The 17,286-nt window shown below is 46.7% G+C and overlaps 1 protein-coding gene across 2 annotated transcripts in view; it reads left to right on the top strand.

Moving 5' to 3' along the window:
* Positions 1-2,019: 2,019 nt before the first annotated feature.
* GFOD1 (Gfo/Idh/MocA-like oxidoreductase domain containing 1) overlaps positions 2,020-17,286 on the top strand; it is a 111,119-nt gene continuing 95,852 nt past the window's right edge. Inside the window, exon 1 of one of the 2 annotated variants that reach the window (XM_084872740.1) lies at positions 2,020-3,049. In XM_084872740.1, coding sequence (XP_084728866.1) covers positions 2,797-3,049 — 253 coding nt within the window. In that variant the 5' untranslated portion in view covers positions 2,020-2,796. Of the gene's footprint in view, positions 3,050-9,423; positions 9,569-17,286 lie in introns of those variants that run through there. The other variant, XM_084872741.1, reaches the window with a different exon arrangement.

The following is a 17,286-nucleotide window of genomic DNA, read 5'->3' as shown; positions in this document are numbered from 1 at the left end:
ACAAACTTTGATGTCAGTGAGTTTATAGTATGTTGAGGCAAATGGATGAGAAAGAACAGGTATCTATATATATAAAAGGCTAAGTGACCATATGACTGTCTGACTGTTAGCTATGACATGCACTGACCACCAGGGGGCAGACACTCAATGCAAGAGCTTCCAAGCTGCAGTAACTTGGCAATGGTGGTTCTTGGGTGACACAACCTGGAATCAGAGAGGAGGGAGCCCAATTTTGGGGTGCATTACCCAAGAACCACCCTCTTGCAATCCAGGACCCCTCAGGGGATGTCAGAGAGCCAGTTTCTGTCCAATCCCCACAGGCCAGGCTGAGGGACTCTACCTGCTGGAGGGATCCAGCTCACTCCACAGATGCCCTTCGTGCCATTGTGCCACCACCCCAGGTGTGACCAGCCGGGGAGGGGCCATGGGAGGTTTGCCCAGTCCTGCCCTGCTGGCCACCTTCTAATTGATGCCCAATAGGCATTCCTGCTTGTGTTTTTTTTCTTTTTCTTTTTTCTTTTCTTTTCTTTTCTTTTCTTTTCTTTTCTTTTCTTTTCTTTTCTTTTCTTTTCTTTTCTTTTCTTTTCTTTTCTTTTCTTTTCTTTTCTTTTCTTTTCTTTTCTTTTCTTTTCTTTTCTTTTCTTTTCTTTTCTTTTCTTTTCTTTTCTTTCTTTCTTTCTTTCTTTCTTTCTTTCTTTTTTTTTTTTTCAAACGGTTCAAAAGAAGCCTGTCAGTGTTGTTGGCAACACCTCCTTTGGTCTCAGACCTTCCCAAACCGCTGGTAGCCACCAGGAGCACTGACTGTCCTCTGTGCCTTTCTTCTCACGCCTGAGGTCAGCCTCCTCCCCACATTGCCACACACAAGCTTTTTTATTTCTTCTTTTTTTGTTGGTGTTTTGCATGTGCCCTGCCTCATGCAAGTTGCTACAAGTTATTTTAAAGGCTTGTAAGTACTTATCACGTTTTCCACTCATGATTTGAAGCAGACCATGTGCCACATTGAGCTGAGTGGTGAAGAGATAACATGACAGGACCTCAGGTTCTCTGCCTTTCACTTTTGGGTCCCCCTCCCAGCACCAAGTGGGCACAAAGCAGGCATTCAACGAGTATTCATTCATTTATTTAGCAAATGTTTATTGTCTACTACATGCCAGGCAGGCAATGAGATAAGGGCTGAGAATGGCGGGAAATCAGACTTGCAGGGGGTACCTTGGCAAGGACCCAAGAGGAAAACGGGTACTAGGAAGGGGGTGGAGGCTAGTGTGGCATCTGGTCAGAGTGACTCGTAGGTCTCTAAACCGAGATGCAGACACACATGGGCGGCAGCAGCTTCCGGGACCCCTGCCCCGAAGTGGCCACTGGGCACAAGTGTCTACACAGGGGCCAGCCTGGGGAGGAAAGCAGAGCTGGTGGAGACAGATTGGATGGAGGCGGCTGGGCCAGGAGTGCGCGAACTCGAGGGCGGCGCACCACTGGAGCGGGCTTTTTTAGGAGAGAGAACTCTCCAGTTCACTGCTACCTCTGGAGCCTGGATTCTAATCCCGTGCCAGTTGCTTACCTGTTGTGTGACCTTGTCCAAGTCTCTACACCTCCCCAAGACTGTTGTTATATCATCGGTTAAATGGTGAGGGGGTGAAAGGAGAATGCCCGGAAAGCTTCCCCGCACGGTTCCCCGCGCGCAGAGAAAGCTCCCGGAACGGAGGTTGTCATTCCCCGCCGCCCACACCACATTGCATCCCCTGGCCTCCTCCAGCAGGAACCTTAGGCGGTCTTTTCGGGTACCCGCGGCGCGTCAGTGCGGGCGCGCCCTGTCTGGATAGATTTATTAGCTTGCTTGGGGCGGGGCTTGGAAAGAGGCGAGGCGGGGAAGGAGGTGCTGGAGGCAAAGAAAGGAAGAAGCTGAAGGGCCGGCGGCGAGTGAGGCGGGGCCGGGGAGGAGCCGGGCTGGGTTCCCGGCCCCGGGCTGCGCGCACCCGGAGCCCGCGGCGGCGGCGGGGGGCGGGGGCCGCGCGCGGCGGCCAATGGCGCGCGGCGCGGCGGCGGGGGCGGCGCAGGAACACCGGCCGCTGACAGCCCCACTCCCAACTCCGCCCCCGCCCGCGGGATCCCGGAGCCCAGCCGGCCAGGGCCGGGGCCGCCGAGCCGCGCCGCGAGCGAACATGGCAGCAGAATGAGGAGGCTGGCGCCGGGTTGTGGCCTCTGCCGCTGCCCCCGCCGCGCCGCAGTTTAAGATCCGCGCCCCACGCCCTCGGAGCCGCGTGCTCACCGGCCTCCTGGCGGCCGCTGAATTATTTCATTCTAGGCGAAGGGTGGGGAGAAAGGGACCCCGCAGCCCAGGCGTTCCGGGCGCTGGCAGCGTGTAGAGGCTTGTTCGCCGGCTGCGGGAAAGGCGCGGGAGAGAGCCAGTCCCGGGCGGCGGCGGCGCGGTGCGGGGATGAGCCGGCCATGGGGCGGCCTCCGCGGGGCGCGCGGAGCCGGCTGGCGCCGCGGTGGAGGTGCCGCCTGAGCCGCGGTTCCACGGCGCTTCGGAGCCTCGGGCGCCCTGGGTGGGTCTCCGCCGCCGCCTCCGGGAAGGACGGGAGCCCCGCGCGGCGGACACTGCCGCAGTCCCTGCCCTGAAGCGCCCCGAGACCGCGCTGTCCTGCAGCCGGGTGTGCTCGGCACCGGGCGCCTTGCCCAGGGCACGGCGGCTGGCGCGCCCTGGAGAGCCGGGTGCGGGACCGGCTAGAGGGGCGTGCGCGCGCGTGTGGGACCGGAGAGCCGAGCTAAAGCAGGACCAGGGGGACCTGAGCAGCCATGCTTCCCGGGGTGGGCGTGTTCGGCACCAGCCTCACCGCCCGAGTCATCATCCCTCTGCTGAAAGACGAGGGCTTCGCGGTGAAGGCGCTATGGGGCCGCACACCGGAGGAAGCGGAGGAGCTGGCCAAGGAGATGAGCGTTCCCTTCTACACGAGTCGCATTGACGAGGTGCTGCTGCATCAGGACGTGGACTTGGTGTGCATCAACCTGCCGCCGCCCCTCACCAGGCAGATAGCTGTCAAAACCCTGGGTGAGTGGCCCCTCCCCCACCTCCGCTCCTGCCTCCTCTCCTTGCCTTTCCCGCTGCCTTTTCTCCTCTCCCCCACCCTTCCTCCCAAGAGCTTACAAGGCATCTACGCTGACCCGAGCACCTGAGACCCCGCATTCCGTTCGCGGCGCCCTCCTTCCTCATCCCTGGCCCTCCCCGCTCTTTGCCTCCCTCCGCCCTCTGGCTCCACCTGGACGCGCTTCCCCACGTGTGCGGCGCCGTGGCTGTAGGAGGCGCATGTTGCGCGGATGGGGGGGGGGGGGGGGGATGAAGCGCATCGGCTGTTGAGGACTGTGGATGGCTGCTCTGAGGGAGAGAAAACGAAGCCCCCAGCCGTGTGTGTGTGTGTGTGTGTGTGTGTGTGTGTGTGTGTGTGTGTGTGTGTGTGTGTGTGTGTGTGTGTGTATTTGCGTGCGCGCCTGTGAGAGGCGAGTGCGCGCCCCAGAACGCCTGAATTAAGGGCCCCACACACCTTCCTGGTTTTCCTGGGGGCGGTAGACCTGACGATTAGCAGCTGTGGCTGGCTCCCTGCTAGGGTAGTTTGCTACTTTCCGCTATGAGTTAGTTTAGTGTGAAATTAAACGTCTGACTATCATCTCCTCTTGGCTGAAAGCAAGGATAGCGGGAGTGGTTGGATGTCAGGGGTTAGGGGTATCTCTGGGCGTCGTATGAGCCTGGGAGGTTCATAGGTTAGTAAAGACTGGTTTGGATAAAACCAGAGAGTTTTAACTTTCGAGTGCAGCACCTCAGAATAGTCTTCTGCGCAGAGTAGGAGTCATAGATCTTCGATTTTTAGGGCATGGGCGCTGTTTCCAGAGGCACTGAGGCTTTGTGTGGGAAAAGGCCCCACGCAGCCGATCTCACGTGGAGGCAAGCAATAATCCTCGTCAGGGCTGGTTTTGACAAACGGGTTGAGGATGAGCTCACCACCGCTCACTATCCGGTCCCCCCACCTAACCCAGGCAGTCTGAACAATCTCCGGGTACGGTACCAGCGTGTCTGCCATCCCCAGAGCAAGAACTGTTTTGTCCATCAGCAGTTCTCACTCAGACCTAAGACAATCCCAGGGAGCTTGTCCTCATTCTCCCAAGAAAAGTGATGGAATTTTATTAGTGAGGAAAGAGACAAAGCACAGGATGCCATAGGACAGAAAAATTACAAAGGAAGATTTGGGAAGGCACGGAGAAGCCAATGGTAATTTATGTACTCTCGGATGGAGTGTTTTATTTTTAAAAACAGGTATGGGTTTTGGGTAGGTGAAACACAAATGTATTTTGATTCTATCTTCAGAGACCTATGACCAGACTGTGGAACTCTCCTTAAAACACCATTCTTGTTAAGCCATTCTGCTATTAACTCAGATGGGACATCTGATATAATAGGTTGCCCAAGACTGTCAGTTTTCAGTTTACTTTTTATTAAGCTTCTGACCTTTGTTGCTTGGTTTCTTTGGCCTTGAATTGAATGTCACTGGATTCTGGCTAATATTTTGTTTCTGTTTCATATAATGTATGTGCTGGGTAGTTAACCTCTCTGCATATCAAATGGATTATAACCATCCTATAAAATAAATCTGTTTGGTCAGTTAGTATAACACAGGTCCATATTGAGCCCCATGTCTGCTAGAGGGCATATGACTGGTCATATCAGAAAGATCATGTTTGACATCACTTCTCCCTCAAGGGCAGCACGTCCTGCAGGTCAGACCCATGGAGCAGCCCTAGGGCTTGTCTTTAGGACAGTGGCGATTTGGGAAACAAGGATGTTTCTGTTCTCTGACCATCACTGGTACTTAGGTCATGAAGTGGGGGTACTGGTTTCAAGAGAAGCACAAATTATATATTTCTGGATATTTATTTTCTAACATCCCTATAATTTTTTTTTTTTTAAAAAAAATATATATATTTTATTGATTTTTTACAGAGAGGAAGAGAGAGAGATAGAGAGTTAGAAACATCGATGAGAGAGAGTCATCGATCAGCTGCCTCTTGCACACCCCCTACTGGGGATATGCCCGCAACCAAGGTACATGCCCTTGACCGGAATCGAACCCGGGACCTTTCAGTCCCCAAGCCGACGCTCTATCTATTGAGCCAAACTGGTTTCGGCTAATTTTTTTTTTTTCTTGACAAAACTAATGTGAGGAACATCTTCAAAAACCAAGTGTTAGAGGCACAGGAAATAGATTTGGTTTAATACTCATGACTTAAGGAAGAGGGCTTTGATCATGTCTTCATGGTAAGTCATAGGACTTTAAAATATATATATTGATATCAGGAAGAGGGAGGAAGAGAGAGAGCGAAACATCCATGATGAGAGAGGATCATGGATTGGCTGCCTCCTTCACGCCCCACACTGGGGATCGAGCCCGCAGCTGGAGCATGTGCCCTGACCAGGAATTGAACCCGGGTCCTTTCAGTCCACAAGCCAACAGGCTCTATCCACTGAGCCAAGACAGCTAGGGCTTATAGGACTTTTTAAAAATTTCTGAGTTTGCAGGTAATTTGAGGTCATCTGTGATCATAGAATTAGGCGGGGATTGGATTTAGGGAGGACTAGAATTTAGTCTCATTCGACTTCATCTACACTGGAAATTCCCTGGCGGTCACTCTCCTTTGCGTTGTGCTTGTGAGTACCAGGTGGGTAGTAGTCTGGGTTTCCTTTGTTGTCACAGTGAGAGGTTTGTCACATGCAACACAGGAAGTGAAAACCCCCGAACAGTTATCCGATGGTCTCTGACCGTTTGGGGTTTATAGATGCTAGAGTTTGTCTGGAATTGAAACAAGCCAATCTTGACTAGTCCTGGTGAATTGTCTGTTTAGCAAAAGCCTGGGCCCAGCAATGGTGAGATATCTGTTATCTATATCCAGAATTGTCAAGGAGAGGGGTTGGTCTAGGTATCCTAGATGAAATAAAGCTTGGAAGCAATTGAATAACATTATTTAATTTTTAAAAATTTCCTTGAAATCCCTTACTTAGTGAAGTAGCCATTTTTCTATAATGTATAATTTCAACCATGTCCAGAGCTGCTGCTTGTTAAGTACCTACTATGGGCCAGGCAATGTGATAGGTCCTGTGTATAAAATATTTCATTTCATGATTGAAGTAATCCTCTCAGATAGATATTAGCTCCACTTGACAAATGAAGCAACTAAAATACAGAGACTTAAATCAAACTGCTCAATACATGTACCTAGAGATTTGAACCCATCACTCTGCCTCCCCTGGAACTTATTACTTCCTCTCCTAACCCTAAACTTGCTCCTTTGCCTCAGTTTCTCCTCTCTGTTAACAGTAGCCAGGTAAGGTTTTTGGAGTTATCCTCTATTCCTGTTACTTCCCCTTGCCCCCAACCGTGGAATCAATTCCTAAATCTGGTTGATGCCAACTTCTTAATCCCTCTGGTCTCTGTTCTCTCTTCTGCATCATTGCTTCTTCCATAAAAGGAACCAGGTCCTTAACTGGTTTGTGAATTAGGTTCCAGTTGGCTCCTCTCCATCCGTGCCTCTGTCCACTTTCCACCCTGCTGCCAGAGTTATCATGAAGAACTGTGGACCTGGCCTGGCTGGGTAGCTCAGTTGGCTAGGTCAGTGGTGGACAAGCTCATTAGTCAACATAACCAAATACCAACAGTACAACGATTGAATTTTCTTTTGAGAGCCAAATTTTTTAAACTTAAACTTCTTCTAATGCCACTTCTTCAAAATAGACTCGCCCAGGCCATGGTATTTTGTGGAAGAGCCACACTCAAGGGACCAAAGAGCCTCAGTTTGCCGACCACTGGGCTAGGGCATTGTCTCCATACACCAAGGTTGCCAGATCGATCCCTGGTCAGGGCACATACAAGAATCATTCAATGAATTCATGAATAAGTGGAACAACAAATTGATGTTTCTCTCTCTCTGTCCCTCTCCTTTCCCTTCTCTCTAAAAATCAATAAATGAAAATGAAGGGAAGAAAAAAAAAAAAAAAAAAAAAAAAGGAACCGTGGACCTGATCTTGTCACTGCTCCCCCCTTTCATCACTTCTGAGAAAAGCCCCAACTTTTTGACATAACCGCAATAACTGCTGGTTTTTCTGGAACCCCATGAACTTTAGCTAACCAGACTACTGCTTGAATGGACCCTGTTGGATTATATGTCCATGCCTTTGTCAGATCATGGTTCTGTCTTGTGTTGGTGATGGATGCCTATTCTTTCTTCAAGACTCAGCCCCAGTGTTACCTGCTCTAGAATTCTCCCCCTCAGTTCTGTCCCCTACATAGCCTTCTGTGGTCTCAGCACCATAGGCCCCCATCTTATTTTGCATCTATTTTATTTATTTATTTATTTATTTATTTTATTTTTAAAATATATTTTATTGATATTTTGCAGAGAGGAAGGAAGAGAGATAGAGAGCTAGAAACGTCAATGAGAGAGAAACATCGACCAGCTGCCTCTTGCACACCCCCTACAGGGGATGTGCCCGCAACCAATGTACATGCCCTTGACCGGAATCGAACCTGGGACCTTTCAGTCCGCAGACCGACGCTCTACCACTGAGCCAAACCGGTTTCGGCTTGCATCTATTTTAATGCATTGTTTAAATTTTAAATTTTATTTAGCTATTTAAAATAGGTTATATATTAACATGGTACAAATTTCAAATGCTATAAAAATACACAGTGAGGAAGAAGTATGTGTCCCTCAGTGCCTGTCCTCAACAGTGGCCCTTTTTAGGTCGCCTTTTGAAGATTTTCAAGAGTGTACTGGCAAGTATACGCGTGAGAATTCTAAAATCTTTTTTACACAATTGGTAACATCCTATTATATATACAAATTATATATACACGCACACACATATAAATACTAGAGGCCCGGTGCACGAATTCGTGCATGGGTGGGGTCCCTCAGCCTGGCCAGTGATCGGGCCATTAGGGCCATCTTGCCCAGTCCCGATCAGGGCGATCAGGGCTGGCTGGCCAAGTGGAGGGATCCCAGGAGGTTGGCTGTGGGAATGCACTGACCACCAAAGGGAAGCTCCTGCATTGAGCATCTGCCCCCTGGTGGTCAGTGCATGTCATAGCGACCAGTCATAACAGTTGCTTAGACTTTTATATATATAGATATGTACATCAAAATCTCAGAATGTGAAAGTATCCGTGTTTTCATTTTTGGCTGCATAATATTTTATTGAATGGCTAAATCAACATCTATTTAACCAGTTCCCTATTACTCAACATTGAGGTTGTTTCTAATCTTCTACTTATACAAACATCTTAATGGACGTACACCAATCTGTTGTAGGAAAGACACGTGAACTGCTGGTCAAAAAGCATGTACTCATTGCATTTAACAAAGATAGTGCCAAATGAAGGGGCACCTGAGATGACAGCTATCTCAGACTTCCTTGTGTGCCTCTCTCCTCAGGCCGCTTGACTGCCAGGTGCCTCACCTTTGTACCCAGAGCTGCCTGGTGTGCAGGGCCCCGCACAACTCCCAGCCAGCCTTCGGGGTCAGTCAAAACATGTCTCAGTTCCTGCAATGGTCTAATCCATCTAGACTATGCACCCAACTGCCTCCTCATGTTCACTCCTGTTTCTTAATCAGGTTGTTCTCTTTAGAATAGCTATGTGGAGGACACTTCGTCATTCCCTGTTCCAAATCTTTCAGTGGCTCCTGTAGCACGTGTTCTTTGTCAGACTTAACTTGGTCTGAAATGGCCCTACCTAGTATTCTTTCCCACCTCTTCAGCAACAATACACTCTCCCAGCTCCCTACCCTCCAGTTACTTGGTCTTCTTTTTGTTCCTCAAACTCGCCAACTCCTTTCCCAGCCCTGGGCCTTTACAAACCGGCTCATCCCCTTGTCTGGAAGGTTCTCCCTCGCTCCTTTGAAGCTTCTCCTTCACACATTCTCACTTTCAAGTTTCAGCTTAAATGTTCTTTTGGGGGAGAAGCTCTTCTGGATCCTCCCCTTCCAACAAAATAATCTTTCCGCTCCACCTGTCAATTATTCCTCTGTTATCCTCTTTATCTTCCTAGTGACACTATCACAGTTTGTGATGATCTCTTTCATTTGTTTGCTTGTTCTCTTATTTGCTATTTGTCTCCCCAACTAGAATGCAAGTACTGTGACGCAGAGCCTTTGTCTGCGTTGCTCACCAGGGAGACCTTATCTCCCCAGACAGTGCCGGGCACTGAGTCAGTCATCTCGTAGGCACTCCAGAAATATTTGCTGAGTGACAGGTGAATGCCTTTTCATTGAGTGAATGCTTGGGGAAGGCAAAAGGTTATAAACAGGATGTGTCAGTCAGTTCATAGCATTTTTGTTCTGCATGCCCATTGCCTCTCAAACATTAACATGCAGTCACAGCACCTGGAGATCTTATCCAAAGGTTGAGCAGATTCCGGGTGGGACCTGAGATTCAGAATTTCTCTCCAGCTCCCAGATGATGTGGAGGCTGCAGCAGCCAGACAGAGATGTGACGGCTCTCTGCCTCTGGAAAAAGAAGTTCTCTACTGTGAGTAATTAACCTGGCAGGGGAACCGTGTTAAAATGCCTCTTGTCTTTGTGTGTAATGTGATCACATCTGTTTTCATGGTCTCTGCCCTGATATTTGGAGACAGTAATGCAGAGGCTCTTGGGGAAGCCTCTCGGTGGGACGGAAGGCTCCTTTGGGAGGGAGAACAAGGCTTAGGGTTTCACGGAGCTTTGATATGGCCGCACATTGATCTTGCCCCAACTTGTTTGGCATCATTAGCTGAGGGCCTGGAGCAGTACACCCTTTCCTGTCCTACTTCACAGTGGCAGCAATTGCTCAAGGTTGAGGAGGGCTGCTGGCACAGGGGTGAGAGAGCAGGAGGAAACCGGGTTGAGTCAGGGCCCCTCTGGTCATGGTTGCCACACTAGCAGAGATAGGGCTGCAGTGAGATAATGAAACGGCGCATTTGGACTTGAGACTATCCTTCTGAAATCCCAGCAAACCCCGCACTTCTGGTTCTTCCTGGAAGCCTCTTCTTGAGCTCTTTCTCTCTGAAGACTGTGTGGGCAAGGCGATTTCTGCCCCTCAGCATGGAGGGACATGATTTTTGTCTGCTGATTTGTTGTAGAGTTGAGGAAGCCCCAAGGCATTATGCGAATGAAAGAATCGACTCTATTTACTGTTAGGAAAAGTCAAGCTTCACCAACCTCATCACATCTAATTGGAATTAGGTGCAGTTGAGTGATAATTTTGTTGATGATGCCTGGCTTTGAAAATGAACAGTTGTGCAGAAGTTTAAACTGGAGTGAGACAAGCCAAATGAAGAAGTTGGACATTTTGATAACCTGAAACTGGATCAACCAAAAGAAAAATGTGGAAGTATATAGCATGTTTTAACCATTTGTATACCATAAATGTCTATAGACGCAAGCAGTGGACCTTTTATATTTATTTATTTATTTATTTATTTTAGGAGGGAATTTATTTATTTTTATTTTTTATTGTTAAAGTATTACATATATCTCCTTCTCCCCCCCCCCCCGTGACCTTCCCCCAGCCTCCCCTACCCCCTGTCGCATGCCCTCATCCCACTCCCACCCTCCCAGTGTCTGTGTCCAGCACTTGTTGTTTGTTGATGATAGCCATCCTTTTTAAATTAAATTCAAAATATCGTGGTAGTTAACTAGTTAAGGGTTACACACAGGCAATTAATTAGTTACATATTTTGATGCAGGACAATTGTGGTCTGGCAAAGAGCATCATTTTATAAGGTGTTGTGAATCAGAAGGCTAACCAATGACAGGAAAGGTTGGCAGGTGACAACTGTGTGACCTTGGGAGAGGTAAACACCCTTCCTGAGCCTGTTTTCTTGTCAACATAATGGAGTTAAAGACCCTATCTTATAGGGTTCATGTGACAATTAAAATGGGCGAGGGTATATAGAGACCAGCCATGCCCCTTTAGTTATCTGCATAAGTTCAATAAACATTAGTTTTACTTCTCCCCAGTGCGATCAATGCTTTAGCCTATTTCAAGTAATGCTTTTGGACATTTTTTTTTTTCTTCCTGATTTTCGGAAGACAGTTGAAAGTTTTCTTATTTTTAAAAAGGAATGTGCATAAGCTAAGTGTCATCTCAGAATCCAGTACTTGCTTCACAGATATGTGGTCTAGAAGCTACTGATGGGTTACCAGGAACTCACCTGGCTGCTGGGAAGATGGCGGGGCCATCTCCTGGAACTCGGGGGCAGGGATGTAGCTGGGCCTCAGTGAGTACATGGAAACCATGACCTCTGTGAACGTGACCGTTCTGTGTTCCTCTTGTCTTCACGCGTCGACTTCATCATTATCCCTCTTTAGACCAGCCTCCTCTCCTTCAAGGGCCCACGTGGTGGGCAGAACATTGTCCCACAGAGCTCCCAAAGACAAACGCCCATTCAGCCAGCTGAAAAGTGCCGCCCTGGCCCCGCCCCCGATCCCATTGTCCCTGTGTGTGCCTGATGCCTGTTTCTGGCTGAGTCTTTTTGGGATTATCTCCTAATGTGGGGGGTTTATCTCAAAATGCTACGGAAACCACTCTAAAGTGGGGCAGAGGGATTAAGAGTGGTCATTCCCAGCTGGGCCACACTCCACAAAGGTGCTGATTATAGGAACACAGGCTTAAGTGAATATTTTGCAAATGGAGACATTTCTTGATTTTGTAGGTTCTTTATCTGCTTTATGAAATACACATTTGGTATTTTGCTTTTATAATGGCCACAGTAAAACAGTGAAATGATGCAATCTTTTTGTCATAGCTTTTATTAGTAAATTTAGGATGTATATATTTTTAAAGTATATGATGGGAAAGTAGAAAAACATGATTGACTCCATGGAGTGTTGTGGTTACGTGTCGGCTTTACAAGCCTTTACCGAGCAGCACACACTGCATGGTGTGTACCCGCAGGGGGCTGAGAGGAGGCAGAGACCCCTTGTGCTCAAGTATCAGCATAAGGCCTGGAAGGAGTCAGGAATGAGGAAAAAGGTTCCCTGGAGGAAGAAGGATTTCAGCTTTCAGATTGCCTTTGCACTGGAAGCTACAGCATCAGTCCTTTCCTAGGTCTGATTGTTTGTTGTTTGTTGATGATAGCCGTCCTTTTTAAATTAAATTCAAAATATCGTGGTAGTTAACTAGTTAAGGGTTACACACAGGCAATTAATTAGTTACATATTTTGGACTTGTCAGTTTCTATAATTGTATGAACCAATTCCTTAAAAATTAACTTCTCTGTCTCTCTCTCTTCATACACACACACACACACACACACACACACACACACACCCTATTGGTTCTGCTTCTCTGGAGTTCTCTGACAAATACAAATTTTGGTTGGACCAAGGCCACCTGGCTAGACAAGCTGGGCGACGAGATAGCTAGCAGGTGTGTCGCACAAATGTAAGGCTGGAAAGACTTGTCGGTGGAGAAACTGTCCCAGTGAGTTCAGCTGGTGGGTGTGGGCATCCACCCCTAGGAGAGCATCTCTGAGCATTGTCCTCTACGCAGGAAGACCTTGAAGGCAGAAGTTCTTTCTGGTTTAGACTCAAGCCAAAAGAATGCTGGGGAAAAGGCTTTCACATCCTCACTGCTGAGAGCCAGTGACCCTTCACCCTGGGCAGATCTACACCTGTCAGCAAGGCTTTGGGGAGCTGGCCACTCAGGTTTGGGCAAGTCTGGAGTGCTTTAGGGTTTAGACTTTCTTTGAGACTTGTTAATGGCCTGTAGAGCATTAAAAATGCAGGAAAAAATAACTTTATATTAAAATGATATGGATGATATGTGTTTTTTTTAAGTTTCCATTTTCCAAATGTAATAGGCCTTGTGGTATTGAGATGATCTGTTCCCATAATATCCAAAAACTGAAGCTACAGAATTTTGAAGCCCCAAATTAAGTTTGTTTGCAGCTTTAACAGTGCTTTTAAAAAATAGCTTTATTGGGATATACTTTATATATATATATATATATATATATATATATATATATATATATATATATATATATATAGTATATATGTGATTTTGTGACTTTTAATAAATCTATATAGTTGTGCAACTATCTATGCAAAAAGTTTTAGAATACTTCTAATGTCACAAAAAGTTTCCTCATGTCTGTTGGTAGCCAATCTCCATTCTTACTGCTAGTCCCAGGCAATTACAGATCTGTTTTCTGTCTGCCTTTCTTAGAAATTTTATATAAATGAAATCATAATATTTAGTCTTTTGTGTTTGGAATCTTTCACTTAGCATTTTTTTGATATTCATCCATGTTGTTTCATGTATCATAAGCTTATTCCTTTTTTTTGTCACTGAGTAATATTCCAAGATTCCATTGTATGGATATATCACATTTTATTTATCCATTCACCATTTGATGGATGTTTGTATTGTTTTCAGTTTTTTTGCTATTATAAATAATGCTGCTGTGAACATTTGCATGCAAGTCTTTTTGTAGATCCATCTGTTAATTTTTATTGTATAGCTATCTAGCACTAACATTGATGGGTTGTAAGGTATGTACATATTTAACTGTTTAAGAAACTGCCAAACTGTTTTCCAAAAGCAGCTGCCCATTTCACAGTCAAACCACATATGTAGGAGAATTCTAATTTCTCTACATCATTACCAATACTTGGTATTCTCAGTCTTTTCTATTATGCCATTCTAATTAGTGTGTAGTGGTATCTCATTCTGATTTTGATTTGCATTTCCCTAACAATTAATGATGTTGAGCACCTTTTTAGATGCTTATTAGCCAGTCATGTATGTTTGGTGAAATGTCTATTTAAATTTCTTGACCATTTTTAAATCGGATGGTTTATCTTCTTCTTATTGGGCTGTGTGCATTGGTTTTGTGATTTTCGTTAAGTTGTTAAGCCAGGGGTAGAATTTTTTGGTTTTAAAATGCTTCCCTTCATTTTTGATTTTGGAACCAGATACAGTAGAAATAATCCCCAAGCCAAATGAAATGAGCTTTGCCAGATATTCATTGAAATGGTTCATTATTTAGAAGAGCAAGACAGCCATGTGAGCCGATGCTCATGATGGGCCCCAGCGTTGCCCGGGGCCCTGACAATGCACGGAAGACGCATTGAGGGAAATTTCCAATTTGAAGATTACCGGACATGCTCCAGATCTTTCAGTCACTTATTTTGCACAGGGTTTCTCTTTACCCCCCACTTATTTTTATTTAATAAAAGCCTTTGAATGGTTGTAGCACTGTCTTAGCTGTGGTGGGACATACCCCACATAGTAAGATATGATTTTTGTCCTTCAGAGAAGATAAGCCTGCACAAACACAACAATGCAATGAAATATATGATTAACTACAGGATGAATCGTTATACTGCAATCCAGGAAGTGTTTGCTTAAGACAATTGAGAAACCCAAAAATATCGGTATTGGATTAAGGGTCAGCCACCTGGGTAACTTCCAGTGCCAGCCAACAAAGGGTACTAAAGCAAAGGGAAAGAATAGAGAAAGGGTTTGAACAGAATTCCCCTTACAGGCATGATCTGTGTGTGAATGGGGCCTTGCAGCAGAGCAAGGGCTTCGTCTAATGGGTGGTGAGTTGTTGCTGAGCTGCTTTCCAGAAGGACTGGATCTAGTCACCGCTGAGCTTTTGTTTTGCAAGTGGGGAACTTGAGTTGAGGTGAGAGATAAAATGTGCTGGAGCTGTGAGGGGAGGCAGCATGGGTGCCTGAGGAGGTGGCCCTGCAGAGAACAGTGCTGCCTGGACTGGATGCTGGGGACAGAGGAGTTCCAGAGAGCCAGCATGGCCCAGGAGGCATTCTGGAGGAGGTGGGACTTCAACTAGATGAAGAGGAGTTGGAATTTAATAATTGAGAAAGAACACGTAGAAGGCTCTGTGATGTGAAATCGCCTTCAAGGAACCACCTGGTTCTGTAGCAACACAGGAAAACTGTGTTTCCTACTGTTGGAACTTAGGACAAAGTGAGAGTGGTTTAAGAATGTCCAAAAATAAACTTCTTTTCTTTTACTGAGAATTAAAAAAATTATTTTCTCAGCAATTCCCTGCCTCATACCCCTAATCAGCCGTAGTTCCATTTGCTTCTTTCTCTCCCTTCAGATCCCATGGTGACTGTGACAGATGACACAGCTCTGGGGCAGGCAAAGGAGAAAGCTTGCAAAATTTTTGGAAAGAACCCCGCGACAGGGGCACAACTGGCCACCTTAAAGAGTGTGAAAAGAGCTGCAAAAATGGAGTCAACAAGTAACACTGTGAAGACAAAAGCTCCCTGTGTGGTGGATCGGGGCAGGCTGTGGTGGAGAGGAGGGTCAGCTGAGGAGAGGGTGTGCTGGCCTCGCTCAGTTCCTGGTTTTGTGTTCGGGCCGGATGGTGGTGGAAACTCATGTCCCTTTGTTACATAGTTGAGTCCCTAATGGTCCAAGGGTCAATGCTGGATGAAAGACTCTCCTTGGGCAGGGACACTCAGTGCATGACACACAGACATGCTGTTCAACAGCAGGAGGTGGCAGCCCGTGGAGATTGTGAGGCTGCTGCCGAGAACTCTGCTGTCCTGGGAGGTGGTTTCAGGGAAAGGCCGCCCTGAACAGTTCTTGACTTGGGGTCATGCAGTCAGTCGACATGACGAGTGAGTGAGGGCACTGGGTAGGCTTCTAAAAGCTCCCAGACAAGACACACTGGGTATCTTTATTGCTCTACTTCAAAGGAAAAGGTCCTTGTTGAATTTGGTGTCACCCTGTAGAAAATTTAATGAGGCATGTTTTTCATCAGTGGAAAAGTCGACCAGTTTTAAGGGGCTGCCTGGGGTTGAATTCTGGCTTCCATCCTGCCATGTTCTATGTGTCTGTGGGTTCTCTACTTTTCTGAGCCCTGTTTCTTTATTTTTTAAAACAGAGATAATAAAAGTACCTAGCTCAGAAGGTTGCTGACTTAAACAGGGATATGTTTAAAGTGAGTGCTCAATAAACATGAGAATCTTGCTTAATCAGAACTTACTATGGTGAGCGGCTACTCTCCATCCATTCATTCTTCCCTTGAGCAAATATTTATTGAGCACCAGCTATATACCAGGCAGTCTCTAGATCTGTGCTTTACAATACAGTAGCCATTAAATTTACATACATTAAAACAATAAAATAAAGAACTCCGTTTCTCAGTAGCCCTAGTCACATTGCAAGTGTTCAAAGGCCCCGTGTGGCCGCTGGTGGCTGCCATGTTGGGCAGAGCAGCCCGGGGCATTCCCATCAGTCTGGAAGTTCTAGCTCATGGCACTAACCTAGAAGCTGGAGACCCAGCAGGGCACATAGTGGTTACTTATGCTTAATCTGAACATGGATTTCGAGAATTTCAAACTTTTGAATATGTTTTGTTTTCTCCCAGTTATAGGATGATAGGGCATCTACATGGTAGAATATTGGTGTGTCCTAAGTGTTTAGTACAGGTTTAACAAGAGATGGTTATTACTTTCTATTAATGAGAAGGAGAAGTGTGTGTGGGAAGTTTCCTAAAATCCCTATTAAATGTTGGGAATAAATGACACTCCTGCCCACCTTGGGGTCATCACGGGTACCTTAGGTGGCAGATGGCACAGATGAGGCTGAGTGGCCAGGGCAGCTTTTGCTCCTAAGAGATTTTTCCTCAGCCCTCTCAGCAAAGCTGAAAGGTTTTCCTTTCTTTTGCCAAAAGCACAGAAGCCAAGGAGAGCAGTGGCTGGAGGGGACTAGATGCAGGCCTCTGAGTCCCTTGAGAACCTGAGCGGACACTCACAAGCCGGTCCCTGAGGGAAGACCGACTTCACAGGGCGGTTGCTTTCTACCCTGTTGCCAGCACTGTGTGACTCTGGGGAAGGAGGGTTCCTACTGAATTCCTCGTCTCTCCACTCCCCCCTTCTCTTTATCCAAGGGAAAAGGCTCAACAAATAGGCAGTTACTATTTTCCCAATTATTATTGCTTTTTTCCCCCTTCAAGTCCCATTCACTTTGTGAGAGCAATATCCATTTGTGTAACCACTCATGACTGGAGTTCCAGCTAGTGGGAGCTTGGAGGGAGAAGTGAATGTGGGTGTGTGAGGGTGTGACACATAGCCCAGTGTGTCTCCACAGAAGGTCTCTTCACTGAAGTCAAGGTCGAAGTAAGGGTTTTGTATTATTATTATTATTTTAAAACATTTTTGTTGATTTTTTACAGAGAGGAAGGGAGAGGGATAGAGAGCTAGAAACATCAATGAGAGAGAAAC

Source organism: Pipistrellus hanaki (assembly GCF_964339955.1).
Source record: "Pipistrellus hanaki genome assembly, chromosome: 2".
In the NCBI taxonomy this organism is placed as follows: domain Eukaryota; kingdom Metazoa; phylum Chordata; class Mammalia; order Chiroptera; family Vespertilionidae; genus Pipistrellus; species Pipistrellus hanaki.
The sequence above is the reverse complement of the archived record's forward strand: the minus strand, read 5'-3'. Positions and strand labels throughout refer to the sequence as shown.